The following is a 21551-nucleotide window of genomic DNA, read 5'->3' on the forward strand; positions in this document are numbered from 1 at the left end:
ATGCATTACCCCATTTTTGTTAATAAAGCCTTCCAAATTATACCTCTTCATTGGATCAATATTAACAATTATTTTGAGCACACTTCAGATGAATATGGACATAAAACACACACTCATTATCGCAAAGCAGTCTCAGGCATCCTTCTATTTAATAGGATTGGCAACACCAGTACAGGTGAGTGAAAGTCTTTCTTACACTGTATCTCCCAAACCATTTAAGTACATTAATGCTTAGAAATGGGAACAAAAAAAGAAAAAATACAACAGTTGCAAGCCAGTACAGTATCCAGGATATCATTTATTTTTTCAAAATTCAATCAAATGAGTGTAAGGTCCGTTTGTATCCAGGTTTAACACCTGCCTGTTTCCGTATGTGCCGTGCTTGACGAGAACACCTGCTTCCACGCATTTGGCATTGGCAGCCAGTTCTTTTTCACACAAAGTCACAAACTGAGAATAAAGTTCCAGCCCTTTTTCTTTTTCAATGTTTGCATGGTACTGCATCTTTCTTCCCTTCGGTTTGCCACCTAGGGTAGCTTGTGGTATGATTAGCACATTGCCTGGTAAATCAAGAACAGAAACGTACTCGCCGCTTTCATTTTCACTTAATTTAACATTCAACAGCATATTGACTGCAAATAAAAATAAAATAAGAGTTAGTGTAGCTAAAGTAAATTAAACAGGACCTAATATAACATCATAAACAAGATTCAACAAATACTGCGATGCGTGACAAACTATTCAAGTAAAAGAAACTGCTTGTTAATGAAATGAAACATGGACAGTCAATAAATACTATTAACCACCTAAGATGTCTCAGTATTGTGAAGAATGTGAAGGATATTTATATTAATATGTCTAAAGAGTTATTCTTGGGGGGAAGTGGTTGGCTGTCTGAAATCCTAAAGTTGATTCTAGTTGGACACCCCCAAAGGAACCCAGGATCCAATTAGTGACCCTAACGTAATTGCCTGATACTCAAATAGGCAACATTTGCACAACGCTACACATTGTAGGAGATAACACCATCTTCAGTGCACTTTGGAGAAGTTTCTGCCCTGACTGTCTTTTCACCCTGGTTGCAGTAGTTCGCAGCAGGACCCAGCACTGGTCTGGGCTGACGGCACAGCTCAGCAGTCTGGTCGCAAGTGGAGCGAGTGCCCTTCAGCGCTCCACTTCGAGACGTGCAGGTACCAGCTTGTCTTTTGAGAGAGGAAATGGGCAGGAAGGTCAGAGATGCAGTTTGTCCCATAAGCCAGAATATATAAACTGGCAAATAAAATCGAGGCATTTACTAACATTATATTTTCCAATGTTTCTATAACAAATCAAATCATTCCCCCAAAACTTCCTCCTACTCTCTAAAAGCTGTAAGAATGCTAGTCATGCCTCCAAACCCATAAAAGTTTAATGTTGTTTGAAGCAAAAAGAGCTGAGTTGTGATTCAGGAACGAAAAACAATCATTTAAACAGTTTCAAAATATATTTAGGAAAAAATATTATGTAAGACAGACACTTAAGGAGGACTCATAAATGAGTCTCCTAATAGGAAACAGAACTTTCTTTTTCTGACCTGTTTCAGCTGCCACACAGTTGAAAAGGTCATTATTCCCAATTAACACTCTCATGAAACTCTCACAAGCACAAAATCAATTTTCATATCATACCTTTAAATACACCCAAAGATTTCAACTTAGTTTAGCATCACAGAAAAACTGTGCCCTCCAAGACCAAGAGAGAACCCCCCCAGGAGCTGCTCTCAGCATTTTCAATAACACTTGTGCTTGCACACTGCCAGGTCTTTCTGCTGGTCCCAGCAAGTAGCCTGAAATACACTATTATTACATGACCTTTTGCGAAACCACTAGTATCAGCCAGCCACAGAAAAGAAAAGGGGTACTTTTATATGGAATACGTGGCATCATGGAATTTCCCAAGTGATCCAGTGCTACTGATGGAGGAAAGGAGGGAGAAGAAATGAAGTAAAAAAGAAAACAATAACAAAACAAAAAACCTTATGCCAGAACAAGTGAGTGAAGACAGAAACCACTACCATTTGACCTTATCCACAGCATCTTCTCCGCTTTGATGTGAATGTTAAAGTGCATGTGGAGAAGAGGGAAAGAACTGCAGATATTGCTGTTATCACTTCTGAACCAGAAAACTGCACTTGAAATGCCAACAGTGTATATAGTATCTCTGAAATGAGATGGGAAGGACACTGTTTAGTTATCCACCCAACTCCCTCTACTGGCTATAATTTTAAGTATCTTGCATATACAGTGAGATCATCGTTAAATATTTCTCAAATCAAGCCATGAATTATTTGAAAACAGTTTTCTCTAAATTCAGTTCTGTCCTGGACTGAACCTGTTGCCTGATTCATGTAATATGTCAAACAGCAGGTGCAGCGCTTTCTCTGTTTGCCAGAATGTCATCATCATGGGAATTGATTTTCTAACAGGTTGATCATGAGCAGATGGACAGAGTGAGAGGTATGGACAACTGTCAAAAGAAACAAGACCAACCAAGCTGTTCTTTAAGCCAGGTGATTGATTTGGAATGATGCTATCTGATGGCTCTTTGACTTCTTCTTGTCCAAATGGTTGCTGCCTTCTCTGCCTCTACTGCTTTTCTTCTTTTTCAAACAATACAAGAATTTATAAGGATTATATCATACCAATTTTTGGAACAAGATCCTCATCAGCACCTTTGAAGAAGCATATGTAGATAACAAGCCCTCTCCGGATCTACAAAAGATTACAGAAAACTATGTCAATGTTTCTCATTGTCCACCATGCACACTTATCATTAAAACTGGTATCAAAAAGGACAAAACTATACAACAAAAAAGCTTCTGAGAGTAGTTTTAGTTATTTAGTATGGCTTCAGACATCAAATTTACACACCACACTGTGGAAGCTTATGAGATACATACTGATTACCTGCACAATGCTTCTACATACAATTAAGCCAATTTATTAGCTCCACGTGAAGCCAACTTTAGTTGGAATGTACAATGTACAGTGTTAACATAGACAAGGTGACAAGATGAATTAGTGTATTTAAATCCAGCATAGGAAATAACTTAAGCTTTTTTCCTATCAAACATACAGATAAAAGAAGTTTCAGTGTGAATTAAGAGTTCATTTCCAATTATGAAACACGACAAACACCACAGGACTTGTCAGTGAACTGAATTATATTTTGATGTTAAAAGTAATCTAGTACAGGATAATTCTGAAAAAACACAGTCTGTTAATTAAAGATTTAAATATGATGACCAATTTAAATATGATGACCAACAACTATGATTGGGTGAAGTCTTTTTGGTGAAATGGGACCTTTCCCCTGATTTGTGCAGAGTAAAGGATATGCCACTGTCTTGGCATTCAGGGAGACTACTTGCAAGAACTATCTACTTGAGGAAAGAATTAGGTCTGTACTGAGGAGAAAGCACAAGGCAGTTCTTGTGTAGCTTTTCTACTCTCTTGGTTAGTTCATAAGGAACGCACATGCAATAACCTGTGCTTTATTAAGACAAACTGATAGGCTCTGCAGCCAACAGCAATTATGTCTCACACACAAGTACACCTAAATGGTTTAACTTCTTCAGGAAAAAAAAGAAAGGCATACAAAATCCACAGGCATACAGTATCTAAGAAAACCTCACCACTGCTTTGTCAAGAATAAGTATCCTTATATTTTTATTAGAAGAAAAAATAAACGTCAGCTTATGAAATACCACCTAAGAGATGATAACTAGATTGTGGCAGGAAGGAGTCATTAATATCGACGTTATCAAAGCAAAAGGATAAGAAATGTGAATAGTTTCTTAAAAATAGCTTTTTTTTCTCTCCCCCTTTTCTTTAAAAGATAAAGGTTTTTGGTGAAGAAAACTTAGCTACACACATGAGGTTCTATCCCTTTGTTATTGCAGAGATTAAACAAAATGCTCAAGGCAATGACTGGAAAGAGCCATGCCTTCTCAAATATTTTTCTTGTGACTAACTTCTGGAAAAAGAGAATGCTTTTTTTAGCCAAAACGTCACATGCTGCGATCTTTCAAAAGCTTTAAATGGCTCCTCTCAAAACTCATTTTGACCACTGCAGAATATTATACGGGTTCCCAAATGACTGCCATATTTCATAAACACTGTAAGAAATTTGATGGCCTGAACCTCAAATGACATTTCAAACCATCTGTTCAAATAAAGGAGAGAAATACAGGATGCCAAAAGTTAGATATCCTTACATGTTTAGTTAAATATTCATTCCAGAAACAGACCAGCATCAGGATATTAAGAGAGAATAACAATGCACACATACCTACTAATAAAAACACTTGTGGTAAAATAGGCCAAATGCATTTACACTGTATACACCCGAGCACTGCATTAGAAATAAGGGACTCTGCTGTATAGCGCACGTCACAGAAGATCATGCTAATTCTCAGACTTGTGACAGTATTTTTTGCACAGTCTCGCATACAGAAGTAACAATATTCTGCAAGCAGCTCATTTAAAAAGACGAAAAGGTAAATAAAGCGACATCTGCAAGTCCTAAGGCCAGACAGCTAAAGATTAAGTAAAAACATTCATTATTTTTCCAGCCTCTCTCATGATTTGATGCCTATTTTTGAATATACTTTTTATCACAAGATGAGACGTACATATTAAGGGAAATTAGAGGGACAGAAGGTTAAATGAAAAAAAAATATTAATTCAGAAACACGTTAAAGCTGCTAGAGGATGCTTCGATTTATATTGCATGTTTATGACCTTCTAGAACACTTTTCAACTATGTTATAGTTGAAAACTATTGAACTATTTGTAAGTGGAAACTTACAGTTTTAACTATGACTGAAAACTGTGGTTGAACACTATTTTCAACACATGTGCAACCATGTTTCAACCTCATTACATCTTACTTTTTTGTTCTTTAATTTTCTTAATTGAATAGAAGATGTAAAATTGAATGCAATTTCAAGAGCTAACCTAATAATAATGCATGTCAGTCCTCTGATCTTATATCAGTGTTTCAGACGTCCTAAGACTTGTGCTTGTTGCCAGTGTAAGGAATGGGAATGTGTAAACCTTTTCAACCAAACCAAAAACATTACCATTGCTGAAGGTCCTCTGTAACCTATCAAACTCTAGTTGACTGCTCTTCAGAGCTATATTTAATGCAGGAAAAGTTAAGCACAATAACACAAATAAGAAGGTTACAAATTTAACATGCTGATGTGCAAACAAGCACTGCAAGGAACATACGCAGTGACAGGCAGGCAGTTGGGCAGGGAAATTGTGCTCTACGTGCATTTGCTGTTATCGGTAAAATGCCTACATAAATAAACCAGCAAAGCATGTTACTTTGCAACACTGGCATTTGTTATACAACTGTCCTAAGTAATCATCAAACCAGGCGACCGCATCATGAAGGGTTCAAGTACCCAGCCCCTAAGGTCATACAGCCAGCCTTAACAATGCTGCCTCCAAATACTCCTTTTTAACTCCTGCAGGAAAAACAAATAACTAAACCCTCCCTCACCCTCCTGACTAAATACATTCATCTGAATTTTGCAGGATTTCATTAGCAAAACCTACATTCTGCAAAATGTTCTCTCAACTCTACTTTCCCTCCCTCCCCCCCGGAAAATGTAATGCAACTGATAATGAAAATGGAGACACTTTGTAATCCTTAGGAAGCCAGTTTGTGAAACGAATTTATATAAATTATTCTTTGACGTTTCCGTTTCAAGTTCAGATTTGCTACCCCGTGAGAAGATTTCTTCATATTTCATACATTCAGCTGCCTCAGAGAGAGATTACATCATCTACCACAGGTCACAGAACAAGTCTGTGCCTGGCACTTCGCATCTCTTTTTGCTATCTTAACCAGAAGACAAATCAAGGGAAATAAGGTAAGGGAGAGAGTTTTCATTGCATAAAGTGTAAGCACTTACAAGTTTTAGCTGAATATTCATTTTTATGTTTCTTTTCTCCCATAGTTGTGAAACACACCAAATCTTACCTCATTTCTCCCCTACATTTAAAAGGATAATTCCTTTTTTCCTCTTAAGTATTTTGATGTATACATAAACCCATTATGGATGCTAACCAACCAACATTTCTCCATAAACAAGACATCCCATTCCCAGTAATCCTCAACAGGCCAGAAAAACTCAAACATGGAAACACAATGAAGAGCAGTGATTCATGTATAGATAAAAAGTACACTCCTAACCTTTTTCCAGATAGAGAACATGTGCTCTAAAGTTTCTAAAGTACCTACAGGGGTCTCTTAAAGCTCAGAAGCTATTCAAAGCCACCTACATAATGTGCTATTTATAGTACACTAGAAATTTCTCAAGGTGAGGACCTACTTTTAAGTTGTTACAGATCATCAGGAACACACTGGTTTATGTAAATAATAGTTTGTGGAGTCTATATTTTTTACTTTTGCATTGACACACATGTATAGGAAGTAACATTACCCTACCAGAAAATGCAAACATTCCTTCCAATGACCTCTAAAGTAGTCACACTAAAGAAACGATGAACTTCCCATAGGTTTTTGCTGCATGGTGACTAGTTCTTGTTACAACAGATTTCTCCTAAAAAGACCCAGGTATCCAGGAAAGATTCCTAAGTACCTATGACAAATATTAGTAAGGTTCATGTCTGAAAAATACCTGCTGCTAAGACTGCCCAAATCTCTTGCAGATTCCTTTAGTGCAATCTATTACTTTCCCAGTGATTTTGGTTAAGCCATTTAAAACTTCAAGTAAGAGACAAAACCAGCATAACTTCCTTGTAATAGAGTTAGTCATGATATCTCTAAACCATAACATATGCCTCTTTTGGGATAGTTTAAAAGACAGCCAGCAAAATAACATTTCAGCTTTTATTTACTAGACAGAATCATAGAACAGTTTGGGTTGGAAGGGACCTCTAAAGGTTGTCTAGTCCAACCCCCCCGCCATGGGCAGGGACATCTTCAACTAGATCAGGGTGCTCAGAGCCCCGTCCAACCTGACCTTGAATGTTTCCAGGGATGGGGCATCCACCACCTCTCTGGGCAACCTGTGCCAGTCTTCCACCACCCTCAGCGTAAACAATTTCTTCCTTCTATCTAGTCTAAATCTACCCCCCTTTAGTTTAAAGCCATTCCCTCTTGCCCTGTCGCAACAGGCCCTGCTAAAAAGTTTGCCGCCATCTGTCTTATAAGCCCCCTTTAAGTACTGATAGGCCCCAACAAGGTCTCCCCGAAGCCTTCTCTTCTCTAGGCTGAACAACCCCAACTCTCTCAGCCTTTCTTCACAGGAGAGGTGTTCCATCCCCCTGATCATTTTCGTGGCCCTCTTCTGGACCCGCTCCAACAGGTCCGGGTCTTTCTTATGCTGAGGGCTCCAGAGCTGGACACAGTACTCCAGGTGGGGCCTCACCAGAGCAGAGTAGAGGGGCAGAATCACCTCCCTCGACCTGCTGGCCACGCTGCTTTGGATGCAGCCCAGGATACGATTGGCCTTCTGGGCTGCGAGCGCACATTGCTGGCTCATGTCCAGCTTTTCATCCATCAGTACCCCCAAGTCCTTCTCGGCACACAAGGGATTGAGGCTGCCCTCAATCCCTTCATCCCCTAGCCTGTACGGTTACCGGGGGTTGCCTTGGCCCAGGTGCAGGACCTTGCACTTGGCCTTGTTAAACCTCATGAGGTTGACACAGGCCCACTTCTCCAGCTTGTCCAGGTCCCTCTGGCATGTCGACCGCACCACTCAGTTTGGTGTCATCTGCAATTACTTCTGAGATTAGCAAGCTAGAAATAGGATATTTCTCCTAATTTATGCTGTGCTGAGCAACTTTCACTATAATTAACCTTACACTGAGAGGCTAATAATGCAATACACCCAGATGCACTTCAGCCAAACACAGTATCTGTGAGATGACACATATTTCCTTTGAGCAAAATGTTCTGGTTTCCCAGACCTCGCTGCAGAAACTACGTCTTATGGATCCATCTGCCTCTTCCAAACAAGGAGAGAAACATTTTAAGAACAACATGAAAGTCAAACAGTGGAAACACCTAGGGACAGACTTTTTTTTTAAACTCCCTTCAGATTTGTTGAATGAATTCATAAGCCCTTTAAACACAATAGAATTTTTACTTTCAAAAAGTTATGCGAGTGACTGTATTTAGCCCCTTCTGTTGTAGTAGTCTTTAAGAAAGACAAAAGACAAAATGAAAAAAACCCAAGGGTTAAATAGTTGACACCTGCACAGATGAGTTATTCTAGTGCAGGTAATCCACAAACAGTGACAACTACAGCAGGACAGTGCATCCCAAAGGGCAGCCTTCATGCTTTGGTAAATAGCCCTGGGCTGCATGCATAGCGCATAGCCTAAAGAGTCTGCAGACCTACCTACCTCTGCCGATAGAAGACTGTGGGAGGAAAAGAAGGAAATTACAACGTTTCCCTCAAGCTGTGTGGTGGTCTACACCAAAATTTCATTTTTGGTTAGTGGTCTGGAAAAAAAAAAAAAGAGAACTACTGCTGCCATAGTCCCATTGCTCTACCTGGCCTTTCTTCTCCAAGCGTACAATGTCACACAATTAATGAGGTACACAGCTGAGCCCATCAGCCAAGTTTGTAGCACCTCTGTGAAAGTGTATTCAAGAAAAGGCAGATAATGCCAAAGAGGGAGCAACAAAATTAGAGGGGAAGGACATGCTCCACGGTGGAGCAGCCACACTCCTGAAGGGACTGCAGCCTGTGGAGGACCCATGCTGGAGCACAGGGAAAGTGAGAAGGAGCAGCAGAGAGAAACCACTACGCACTGACCCTAATCTTTTGTGTTGCTCGTTGCCTTGCTGAAGGGACTGAGTGTAACCTGTGGTGATAAAAAAGGGGTAAGGAGAAGGCTCTGGAGTGGAAACCAGGAAGGGGGCAGGAGAGGGTGGCTCAAGTAAAGCTTAGCTGGGAAACCTTTTCCCAGGAAAACTGGGAAAACTGTTCTTAAACACCCAGGAGGGGTGTTTTCCTCAAATGTCTAGATATTTGGGGGTTTTGTTTGGTCGTCCCCCCCCCCCCAACGCCCAAATCGCTAATTAAATATTTATGTTAACTGGCAACAACTAACTTAAATTCCCCAAGTCAAGCCTGTTTTGCCCGTGAAAGTAACTGGTAAGTGTTTTCCCTGACTTTACCCTGACCCACCGCTTCTCTTACTCCTTTTGTTCCTACTTCCCCCTCCTGGCGGGAGTGGAGAAGCAGCTGGATGGGCGCTTGGCTGCTAGCAGGGGCCAGCCCACCACCCGAGGGTTGCTTCCAACACAGCCAGCTCTCTGAAGAGCGAACCTAAGCAGAGACAGACTGCAGGTTTTGAAGGCAAGTATAGATAGCAAGTCAAACCGGGATCTCCTGAAGCTCCACGGGCATTACTGAGCTGACCACGCGCAGGGAAAGGACGGCAGCTTCGCTCCTGTTGTCATCACCGGGAGCACCCTCCGTAGAGGCGGACGGACCACGACCTCAGCGAGCACACCCTCCCTCTCCCCCCGCCGGCACTTGCGCGCAAGAGGCAGCACCGTCTTCCTGCCGCCCGCCCCGGAGCGGCCCCCGAGCCGCCGCCGCCGCCTCCAGCCCCGCCGAGGGAAGCAGGGGCCATGCCGCGGGGGAGGCGGCCCGCGGCAGACGTTACCTCCACCCACTCGGCCTCGGAGCCGCGCTCGGGCGGCTTCACCTGCAGCCTGGCAGACACGCACTGCTGCAGTAAGGCCCGAGCCAGCGCCGGCCGCGCCGCCGCCGCCATGGCGGGCCCCGCACGGCAGGAGGGCGGGGGCGGGTGTGCGCGGTGCTTGGGCCGGTCGCTGCCGCCGGGTTACGCCTTTCCGCCACCGCAGGCTGCTCGCGTCGGTGCCCGATGGAGCTAGGTACCCCATCCCCGGCACAGAAGCAGCCTCCGTCCCGAGGAGCCCACGGGTCACAGGCTGCGACCGCAGGCAGCTGGAGGGGGGGCGGGCGCCGCCATCCTGAGGGGGAGTAACGGGCACGGCAAACCGGGCCTGTAACCGACGCCAAGGGAGAGTCTAACGATGGGGTCTGCAGGGCGGCAACGACTTTGCTCTGCAGATATTTAAAAGCGGCTTATTTCACATGCAAGCGATAAAGTCCTTGCTCAAAATGCAAGAAAAAATCAGCAAATACTGTATACCTTTCACAGACGGTGGAACAGGGCTTGTGATCCGTCAGTGACCTCTAAGGAGGGGACAAGCAGTGAGGATACAAGCTTTAGAAAGGAATAAACAAAGTATTTTTGCAGTTCAACTTCCCATGCCCTACAGCTAGCAAGGAGCAGGTTTTTGTTTTCTCTTTTGATGAGAAATGAAAAATCTGCTTGTCTTCTGGTGGGGAAGTGTTGCACGCTTGGGGTAAGAATAGTATGCTGTGTAGTTTCTGCATGGAAACGTAAGACAATTATTAATCTGAATATTGTTTGTCACTTCTTTAAAAACAAGTCATGTTTGTGTTTCAGGTGACTGAGGTGAACCTATCAAGTCGGAGCATTTCTCTTCAATGGTACTGCTTTGGAGCAGAGGGAACAGAAGAATGCAGTTAAAAGGGATCTGGATAGCTAGGGATTAAAATCATGATCTGAAAAAGAAGTGCTTAGTTCTGAAATGAGCTTTCATATCTAATGGGAGAAGTTAAAGTATTGCAACTGCTTCTCTTACTGTCTTTCAGGTTTTTGGCTACATACCCTAATACTCATCAAACAGCTCCTAAATTAGAAGAGCTGTGCCTTCCTCTCGTCCGTGAATTCTGACAGATAGAAGTTTTGAATAACATTGGCAGCAAAGTCAGGACAGAGCGATGCAGAATTCGATCTCTCTCGGAATTCATTTTAAGACTTAAGCTTTTATTTTTTACAACCATGTTTTTTTTTTTTAACAAAGATGTAATACATAGCAGCGTGGGTAAGAAGCCAAATTTATTACCTGGCCTCAATCACAGAGTAAGATTACTGGAGTTATCTGTTGCACAGCAAGGGGCAATATGCATTCATTAATAGCCAGTGTTACACACAGGGATACATTCGGCTTCTGTCATTTTAAAATAACATTCTCTTGCATGAGTGTTCAGTGAGGTTGCTCTTTCCTTAGCAAACATTTGTGAAAGAAGAGGAAATTGCACTAGGTGGTTAGTGCATAAGCTAGCTCATTTTTGCTAGCTGTAGGGTATTGTTAAGTATGAGCTGTTTTTATTTGAACTCAGCTAATTTTATTTAAAATACCTTCTGTTCATTTATTCTAAAGCTGTATCCCCAGACTCATTAAGAAGAGTTTAATGAGGTAGAAATCCATTTAAAGTGGGGGGTTTTCCATATATGTATTTGTGATATAAATTGATTGTTAAGTAAAATGGATTATGCTGCAGTCTGAGCAAATTATGTAAGCAGATGATAAAGGGATACTAATATACAAGGATATTGATTGTTCTTTGTTGCACTACCATTACTTACACCAGGATTTGATGGAGAATGTTTACTCATGTGCAAGTTTCAACACAAATGCCTGTGAAAGTGTATAGCAAAATTAGTATGACATCATTATTTATTTATAGATTTTTGGTGTAATTATGTCATATTTTCCTTGGGAAGCCAAATTCATTTTGTTGTAATGCATCTTGCATTTCTTGAATCTTACTGGGCCATAGTTAGGTTAAAGGCCTCTCTGTATGCCAAAGAATGATAGTAAATTTGTTGGTTAAATTTTAGATGAGAGTTTGGATTTGATTGTGGGTTTTGTATAGAAAAGAACCTCCTGACATCTAAAGAATATATCCATGCATAAAATGTATTGATATTTTTATCAGTTATTATATAAAGACATTTTGCTGCACGTTTTGGATTTGACAGCTGTCGCAGAATATATCTTGTATCCTCTCTGCTTGTTGTCTCTGGAGCAGAGAGTAGGTATTTTCAGACTGGTATCCAGAAGACATTTCTAGTTATTTTCACATCAGTTCTCTTTCAGAGGGGCAGATGGCAGTATGAACCATTTCTCACAAATTTCAGTGGACATGTGTTTTGCCTTACCCTTTGTGTGAATGGTCATGCATATTTCATGTACGTTTAATGGAATGAATCCTTTTGTGAAGAGGGGGGTGGGTGCTGGGAGCACTGCCTCTGCAGGTTCTTGGCTTTTTCCTGTTTATCAGAGGATGAAATGCTAGAGGTGTCTTTCAGTACCAAAATGATCTCAAGTGGTCTTGAATTCTTCCCTAGGGATGATTTTTTTGTTAGTTTGGTGTTACATACCATTTGGCAGGGGCAGTAGTTGACTGGAACTTCGAAGGGACGGGATGTATCTTAGATGTTAGTCCTCTGTCTGCGGTGTCTGAAACTGTGATCAAAGGTCTTTCAAGCAGCTATCACATCAACAGAGTGCCCCTAGGTAGTGTCACCTGTTTTGAAGAGAAACTATACAAAGCTGCAGTTGCACTTAGATAGCAAAGATACAAAATAGGTTGCTGGTAAGGGTTATATCTTGGTAGAACTACCTCTTGTGGGACAGATGTAGCTGAAAGGCTGCAGAGTGTCAGGGGAAGAATTAGTTTTAAACGTTTTATTTTCTCCATCGTCCAGTGTGAAACTCTCCCCACACATACAGAGTTTAAAAAAAAAAAAAAAAAAAAAATGACAAGTAGCAAGGCACACATAAGGAAAGAAAGACTACTTAGTTAAATCACTTAGAAACATTTAGTAAAGAATCACAGGTGGATGCCACTACTGCTGTGAAGGGTGAGACAGAACTGATAGACTGCTGTGCTAGCTAGTAGAAGATGCTGTTAGAAGACTTTCATCATCAGAGATGGCTTGGAAAGTGGAATTTGCAGCAATGAATTGCAGATTTCCATCACAAGATAAAGAAAAATCCACAAAATACTTTGTAAACTGGGATTAGTGTTTAAACAAAATACACTTTTTAATTTGGCCATGCTGAAACAACAGAACAATCCCTCAAAGAAAGAAAGAAAAAAAGATACTGCATATCTTTAGTCTAAGATGTTAAAACTGCCACAAGACAGCTAAGAATGATAGTGTGTTTTGTTTTTGAAGTGATGTTTACAATCTCACATCCTGAACGAAGTCCTTTGCTTTCTGTTGGATGATGATCCCTTTTTCTTCTCTTTTGCTCCCAGTTTACTTACGTTGCTTCTGGTTTTGAGCTACTTAGCTGTCCTGGTTTCGGCAGGGATAGAGTTAATTTTCTTCCTAGTAGCTGGTACAGTGCTGTGTTTTGGATTTAGGATGAGAATAATGTTGACAACACACCGATGTTTTAGCTGTTGCTAAGTAGTGCTTACACTAGTCAAGAACTTTTCAGCTTCCCATGCTCTACCGACTGAGGAGGTTGGGGGTGCACAAGAAGCTGGGAGGGGGCACAGCCAGGACAGCTGACCCCAACTGGCCAAAGGGACATTCCATACCATGTGACGTCATGCTCAGTACATAAACTGGGGGAAAGCTGGCCGGGGGGGGCCACTGCTGGGGGACTGGCTGGGCATTGGTCAGTGGGTGGTGAGCAATTGTACTGTGCATCACTTGCTTTGTATATTATTATTATTAGGATTTTATTCTATTTCAATTATTAAACTGCTTTTATCTGAACCCACGAGTTTTCTCACTTTTACTCTTCCGATTCTCTCTCCCATCCCACTGGGGCGCAGGGGAGTGAGCGAGCGGCTGGGTGGTGCTCAGTTGCCGACTGAGGTTAAACCATGACATTAGCCTACTCATGCTATCTGTGATGAGCTATCTGGCTCTTTGTATTTGGTGATCTTTTTTTTCGTAGCCTGTTTCTCAGTCTAGTTCAAGACCCGATTAAGCTTTCTTCTTTCTACAGCCTCAGAATTGCTAGCTGAAATGCTGATTAGCTGGAAGAGAGAAGATATTGCTGAACAGCGATGTGGGTGTAGAGAGGATTAGGTGGTCGTGGTAGAATCATTTTATTATCGAAGTAGCAGACACATTATGATGACTGTATTTAGTACTGACTTCTCTCTTATTCAGAGCACTGTCCAGATGTTAAGGTCAGGAGTATGTCTGCCTCCCAACCATCCTCCTCCTTCCTCCAGAGGTATTTAAATAAGGAAAGCGGAGAGAAGGCATGAAGAATTTCCCTAGTACAAGTCAAGCAGCAGAAACAGTCTGCTGTCCTGTCACTCAAAGACCACAAGTATTGCACAATGCCTGTGTAAAGCTACTAGAAATAGCTCTTTCAGAGAAGACGTAGGGTGAAGACTATCATCAACTTTGCTCTCCAAACAGACCCCAGATCTGTTTAGCCTTCAAAAGAAGCATTGCAGACTTCTGAGGGAAGATGATTGAGAGGAAGAGATGGCACTGTGATTTTTATCTTTCTGGTGTGCACCATAGCTCTGAGGAAGGTCGTGACTTACTCAGTACCAGTTTTATAGCTTCAGAGTTGGTACACCTCTTTAGCTCTTCCAGCAGAGCCAATTTACTGTCCCCATGAATGTTAGAATTGCTTCCAGTGAAGACTGGTATTCCTGTTGTGAAAGAACAATCCTGTGATTTGAGCAGTTGATTTTATGCATGTTTAAAGTACACAAAAAAAATTAAATACACTATTAAAAATAGATTAGTATTTTGTTTAGTCCTTCATACAATTACAAAACAGGTACAGAAATGTGTTAAATTAGAGTAATCAAAAGTTAATTAAATTTCTGAACAAAATAACAGATTCAGTGTGAAGGCTGTGTCAGGTACAATTACAGCGTGAGAAGCAGAAATCTGGCTCTACTGGAAGAAAAGGTAGCCAGATAAAGACACGCAATCTGCTTGCTTACCATGATTGCCTAAAGGAAATAAGAACATTATTAATCACAGTTTCTTTCTCCACAGGTGTCAGGCATGTTCATTTGCCTGTGACATTTAACTACTGTATTTTTTCCCTGCTTGGGTGTTTCCTGCACCAAACCTTTGCATGATTGACAGACATTAATGTTAAAAGGACTTGTGTGTCCCGCTCCAATGAAATCAACAGAGCAGTGGGAGTAGCCTACCTACATACCATAGAGTCTTATTGTAACACCTCATACTGGTTAGAAGCAATACAATTTTTTTCACAGAACTGAGCTAATCTGATAAGCTACAGGTTAGGAAAGCTAAAGCCCTGATAGAATTAAATCTGGCCAGGGACGTCAAGGGCAACAAGAAAAGATTCTATAGGTACATCAGGGACAGAAGGAAGACGAGAGAAAATGTGGGCCCTCTCTGGAACGAAACGGGAGACCTGGTTACCTGGGATATGGAGAAGGCGGAGTTACTTAATGACTTTTTTGCCTCTGTCTTCACCGGCAAGTGCTTGAGCCTCACCGCCCAAGCTGCAGAAGGCAAAGGCGGGGACTGGGAGAACGAAGAGCTGCCCACTGTAGGAGAACATCAGGTTCGAGACCATCTAAGGCACCTGAAGGTGCACAAGTCCATGGGACCCGATGAGATCCATCCGTGGGTCCTGAAGGAACTGGCGGATGAAGTTGCTAAGCCACTATCCATCGTATTTGAGAAGTCGTGGCAGTCCAGGGAAGTTCCCACTGACTGGAAAAGGGGAAACATAACCCCCATTTTTAAAAAGGGGAAAAAAGGCAGACCTGGGGAACTACAGGCCAGTCAGTCTCACCTCTGTGCCTGGGAAGATCATGGAACAGATCTTCCTGGAAGCTATGCTAAGGCACGTGGAGGACAGGGAGGTGATTCCAGACAGCCAGCATGGCTTCACCAAGGGCAAGTCCTGCCTGACTAACCTAGTGGCCTTCTATGATGGAGTGACTACAGCAGTGGACACGGGAAGGGCTACAGATGTCATCTATCTGGACCTCTGTAAGGCCTTTAACACGGTCCCCCACAACATCCTTCTCTCCAAACTGGAGAGGTATGGATTTGATGGGTGGACTGTCCGGTGGGTGAGGAATTGGTTAGATGATCACATCCAGAGGGTAGTGGTCAACGCCTCAATGTCCAGATGGAGATTGGTGACGAGTGGCGTCCCCCAGGGGTCCGTATTGGGACTGGTATTGTTTAATATCTTTATCAATGACATAGTGGGATCGAGTGCGCCCTCAGCAAGTTTGCAGATGACACCAAGCTGAGTGGTGTGGTTGACACGCCAGAGGGACGGGATGCCATCCAGAGGGACCTGGACAAGCTCAAGAAGTGGGCCTGTGTGAACCTCATGAGGTTTAACAAGGCCAAGTGCAAGGTCCTGCACCTGTGTCAGGGCAACCCCTGGTATCAATACAGGCTGGGGGATGAAGGGATTGAGAGCAGCCCTGCTGAGAAGGACTTGGGGGTACTGGTGGATGAAAAGCTGGACATGAGCCAGCAATGTGCACTCGCAGCCCAGAAGGCCAATCGTATCCTGGGCTGCATCCAAAGCAGCGTGGCCAGCAGGTCAAGGGAGGTGATTCTGCCCCTCTACTCTGCTCTGGTGAGACCCCACCTGGAGTACTGTGTCCAGCTCTGGAGCCCTCAGCATAAGAAAGACCCGGACCTGTTGGAGCGGGTCCAGAAGAGGGCCACGAAAATGATCAGGGGGATGGAACACCTCTCCTGTGAAGAAAGGCTGAGAGAGTTGGGGTTGTTCAGCCTAGAGAAGAGAAGTCTCTGGGGAGACCTTGCTGCAGCCTATCAGTACTTAAAGGGGGCTTGTAAAAAAGATGGCGGCAAACTGTTTAGCAGGGCCTGTTGCAACAGGACAGGGGGTAATGGCTTTAAACTAAAAGAGAGTAGATTCAGACTAGATAGAAGGAAGAAATTGTTTACGCTGAGGGTGGTGAAAGACTGGCACAGGTTGCCCAGAGAGGTGGTGGATGCCCCATCCCTGGAAACATTCAAGGCCAGGTTGGACGGGGCTCTGAGCACCCTGATCTAGTTGAAGATGACCCTGCCCATGGCAGGGGGGTTGGACTAGATGACCTTTAGAGGTCCCTTCCAACCCAAACTATTCTATGATTCTATGAACCTTTCTTGTGTAGAGCCAACCTTGAGTTTCAACACAACACTCTCAATTCTGGAATTCAGAGGGAAGTTGTACAGAGCCACCAAACTGACTCCAGGAGGAGTCCCTCAAAGGTCAGCAGTTTTCTGCTCTGGTTTAGGAATGGTACTGCCAGATCCAGGCTGATCCCTGCAGCCATATTCAAATGTCTTTGTACTTGGTTCCCCAGTCTCCTGAGTTTGGGATCTGGGTTCTACACAGGAGCGCATGAAAACAACTTGAATGTAGGACAGTAACTGAAGCAGTGGTGAGGGAAAAAGCACCCACCTAGCTGTAAAAGGCTAACCTTATGGTCACAGGGCCTGGAGCAAACAGGGAGGAGTAAGAGTGCTGAATGAGAGCCTGCAGTTGTACAGCCTGTTTGCCATCCCTGGGGAAGCTCAGTATACCCACTCAGGCCAGCTTTGATCAGTGAAACTCAGCTTCAGCTTCTTGTGCTCCATATGGAGCTGCTGACCACACATCTGCACAGAGCCTGGCACTGGTCTGGTAGCATGGTAGGGGGTGGTTCTGCTTTGCTTCAATCCACTAAGCTAACCCATGCCTGACTGATCCGGATGCGTGTTGCAAACTGGGTTCCTCCTAATGGAGGAGGTATTTAGACCAGTCCCTGTTGCAGGCACTGTGGGGCACAAGTCCTACATTTTTTATGTCCTACATTCAGGGTTGGTTTGGTGCAGACCCAAGGTGACTCCACCAAGTGTTTGTGCTGTGCTTCACAGCCCCTGCATTATTGGTCCCTGTTATGCTGGATACTGTCCTCTAGCCCTGCCATGTAAAGGAATTAAAATCTGTTCTCTTCCCCAGGTATTGCTGCATCACTGCTCTCTTCACCTCATAAACACTTTTGCGATAGCAATTAGTAGTACAGACATGTGCTTTTGTTAGTTAATCCCATTTTTTTCATTTTCAGTGAGAAATTTTGATGGTAATGTGAGGATGTTGCTATAGACAAAAATGCATCAATATCTTCTAGGAGCTGGAACTTGAGTTTCCATGTTTTCAGTAGATGCCATATGTAAAATTATCAGACTATTGGCATAAAGCCTCATGTTATTATTAAAAATGTACATGGATTGAGACGTGGCTCTTTCTGCTCCTTTCACAAACGGTATGAAAAGTCATTTATTATTCGCTATGTACCTGGAGGACTCCTTGCCTCCAGTTACTCTTGAGTGTGCAGGCATAATCAGGCTGCATGTCATTTTTTTGCATTTATATGGATGACTTTCAAAATAATACTCTCACCACAGCTTCAGGCGAAAAGCTTTCTCCTTGAGCCACAGCTCCTATCAGTTTTTTCCCCTCAGGCATACTGATCCTTAGCTAGTCAGGAAAGCATGCACACAAATCATACGTCATTAGGAAATTCTCTGAATAGCAAACCTCTGAAGTCATCCCAAGTGCTATTTGCCATGCATCATGATAAAACTGGGTAAGTTTGAGGAGGCACTAATTATATGCTTGGTCTGTCATTTATCAGTTGTTGGATCTGTTGTTCCCAGAACACAGCAACCTCTGTCGCGGCACAGTTCAACAAGATTGCCGGAGCGCGATGAGCCAAGCAGGGTTGACAGATTTTGGTATTTTATTCCCTTCGATGTAAGAACATTGCATTACAACACAAATGGGTATTTCACTTTGCCATAGCACAGCATCATATACAGATACAGTAATGTTGATCTATGGGCTTTTCTTAAAATTATAGTTTGGGAACTCGTTCCGCTTAGAACAAATGGCAACTGTAGGACTTTCATTTACCATCCACCTTTAGTTTTTGATGGTTTGTTTCAGTTAATACAATAGTGTATATATAATCCATTTTATGATTTTAACCAACATAAAATGAAGGTGATCTTGTTTCCCCTCAGGTCTTGTGGGAAAAAAAGCAGATGTTTAATGCAGTGAGCTAAATAATAGAAGATTGTAAATTCTAATGAATATTCATGGAGTCAAATAAGATAATAGACCACGTGTCAAGAAATAATGTGGCTTCCTGCTATGACTTCCAGTGTGGCTTAACATGTTTCAAAGAGCTTCCAGTGTCAAGAATTGTTTTTTAATATTTGATTTTCACACTTTCTTAAAGCACAGATTTTTTAATGCATGTTTCTGAACTCATTTGGGGTGATATTATTACTTTATTATTTGATACCTCAGAAGCACTGCAATGATGAAAAGAAGATTTTTCACGAAATCTTTGTGGGTCACAGTTTCTTTCTTTTACAATAGATGCTAAATAGCTGCTACAGAGTGGAAGTAAAACACTTTATCTTCAATATTTGATGTTCTAACAAAATAGAAAAATGGTGTTTGGTATAACGTTTTCTTAAAGAGCTTTTTATTTCACAGATAATTCTTGGAACTGCTGGAGGGTTACGTTTTTATGAATAACTGGGTAAAACAATTACTCTGTAACTTGGGATATTTTAATATCAATTACAGATATTTAATCTTTCCCTGGATACTCTGTTGCCCATAGGACAAAAAATAATTGTGTCTTCATAGTGACAGTCTGAGTGAGGGCCACATCCAGATTAAAAAAAACTTCATTTTGTTGCCCACAAATAAATTCCAGCACAAATATGAGGTGTTTTAGCTCCTGTTATAGAAAACACAGATCTAACTAATGCACTCTGGAGCTTAGAGAATGACTCAGCTCACCTTCAGGTGAACCGCTAGGCTACATCTGTACTAGGATGTTAATCAATTACAGGAGATATTCTTGGACACTGCAACTCATCTTTACTTTTAACGATTCCTGACATACTTTTGGCCAGGGGTCACTCACTAACAAAAAAATTCTGGTCCTGGTTCAGCAGTTAAGATGGGCCAGAGCCCATTCTCAAGAGGCGGGTTGCATGACACCACCCTGCTTTGCAAACCTCCCTTCTCTAACGACTTTCATAAGTCCTAAGTGTGAGCTAATAAGCCAAGTGCTGAATTCAACAATCACTTAGTGTCAAAACAATTTTGTATTTTCTATCAATCAATAGTCCCTCTATTTCCTGTAATACCATTACATTTCCTCATGTCAAAGTTTGATTAAATTGGTATTTTAAAAAGTACAGTGCTGTCCTTTAGTAGCGGTAATTAGAAGAATGCAAATTACATTTATTTCTGTGATAGAGTTGGGTTTTAGACCTTAGTTTCAAGATCCATCAGCCAAGAGCTTTCATGAAGAATTCACTAGAAAACTACCTTCCTCTGAACAAATTACAATGAGAAACGTAGTTACTTTGTTGTAGGGAGCTGTGAACCCAGTCCCTCTTCTCTTCATGCTCAGGGAGCTGGGATGGAAAAGAAAGCAAAGATAAATTCTCTGAATCGAGAGGAACTTGTTGAGCTTCTTGTCAAAGTTAAACTTCAAAGGTGCTCTCCTTTAGGCTGTTCTTTCCTTGGTCTAAGCTTCCTATAAAGGAGAAAATAGGCAAGTTATAAACATGCCTATCTTCGCTCTCTGTGCTAGGAACATCAGTTGGCTCTATTCTGCCTATAGCGGCCTGCTGTTTGACATTAGAGGACGTTAGCATAATTAAAAATCTGAGTCACTGTGTCTCTCTTTTTTGGGGGGGTAAATCAGTAATAGTAACACTTCAGCATAGGAGATTAGAAATCAGGAACTCCAGATTATATTCCTGGATCTGCCTCTGGCTCAGTGTAAAACCCTGAAGAACAGTTACTTTCCTTCACAGTTGAGGATTAACCAGAGGATTGCGTTCCAAGAATCAGCTGCTCTGGCTCCACAGTGGTGGAGTGCCTCACAGTTTTACATGATAGTGCTTCAAACAGGGTGCACAGACACAAGAAGTGTTCTTGGATCACATTTATCTTCAGCTGAGATTGGTCCTTGCACATGAAACACTCCGGAGCAGGTTGCTGCTGGCCCAGTTGTGTAAGTGGTCCATGTACACCCAAAGCGCATCGGTGCCCTTCTGAAATATCTTGCACTGCTAGTGTACTGAGAATTATGAGATAAGTATTGAATGGCCAAGGAGCAAAACTGAACTGGTTTGGAACACGAACCAGATTTTAAAAATAATTACTAAACACCAAAAACACTAAAAGTTGATGTAACGTCTCAATCAGCCTCATTGGTCAAGTAAGATCAATTTGCTATACAGAACTCAGTTAGGCTCAAGGTTCTGATGTTAACAAAAATGCTTCCTGTAAAGCATAAGCTCATTACTGAGAAAAATGAATGAAGAGCAGAATTAAAATTATTTCAGAAACTGAAACTGTGACTGAATGCCATTATGACTCAGACCAGTGTTGTCAAATGGTTTACTGAAGCTTTTAGGACAGCGAGCATCTTTTTTATCCTGTATTTGTACAATGTCTAATACAATAGGGCTCCTTCTGCCTCTGGGACTCTTATCATTGCAATTTATCTCCATTACTGAAAAAAATAAAAGAAAAAGAAGAAAGAAAGAAAATGCCAGTCTTCCTTCAACGCTTGTAAAATA

General features: G+C 42.1%; 1 protein-coding gene and 1 long non-coding RNA gene across 3 annotated transcripts; one reads left to right on the forward strand and one right to left on the reverse strand.

Annotated features, from left to right (window-relative positions):
- Nucleotides 1–268: 268 nt before the first annotated feature.
- DTD2 (D-aminoacyl-tRNA deacylase 2) lies at nt 269–9818 on the reverse strand. 2 transcript variants are annotated; one of them, XM_076345000.1, is made up of 4 exons: nt 9766–9813; nt 8843–8891; nt 2681–2750; nt 269–632 (listed from the first exon to the last, which is right to left on the reverse strand). In XM_076345000.1, the coding sequence occupies exons 1-4, from the start codon at nt 9810–9812 to the stop codon at nt 307–309; spliced, it is 492 nt and encodes a 163-aa protein (XP_076201115.1). In that variant the 5' UTR covers nt 9813; the 3' UTR covers nt 269–306. The 2 variants fall into 2 exon arrangements, with proteins under 2 accessions (XP_076201115.1, XP_076201114.1); XM_076344999.1 differs by lacking the exon at nt 8843–8891 and having other exon boundaries at nt 9702–9818.
- LOC143163514 (uncharacterized) lies at nt 9706–13673 on the forward strand. The gene is made up of 2 exons (XR_012995928.1): nt 9706–9772; nt 10536–13673. It is a non-coding gene; the product is annotated as an uncharacterized LOC143163514 (long non-coding RNA).
- The last annotated feature ends 7878 nt before the right edge of the window (nt 13674–21551 follow it).

The sequence above is a fragment of the Aptenodytes patagonicus genome, chromosome 7 (assembly GCF_965638725.1).
Source record: "Aptenodytes patagonicus chromosome 7, bAptPat1.pri.cur, whole genome shotgun sequence".
NCBI classification, from domain to species: Eukaryota; Metazoa; Chordata; class Aves; order Sphenisciformes; family Spheniscidae; genus Aptenodytes; species Aptenodytes patagonicus.

Bases quoted from the DNA above. Each gene is read 5' to 3' on its own strand.
- DTD2 (XM_076344999.1), bottom strand. From the start codon at position 9,812: ATGGCGGCGGCGGCGCGGCCGGCGCTGGCTCGGGCCTTACTGCAGCAG. The intron at 2,751-9,701 runs GTAACGTCTGCC...AATCTTTTGTAG, and splicing joins CCGAGGCCGAGTGGGTGGAG to ATCCGGAGAGGGCTTGTTAT. The intron at 633-2,680 runs GTATGATATAAT...TTTTATTTGCAG, and splicing joins GGATCTTGTTCCAAAAATTG to TCAATATGCTGTTGAATGTT.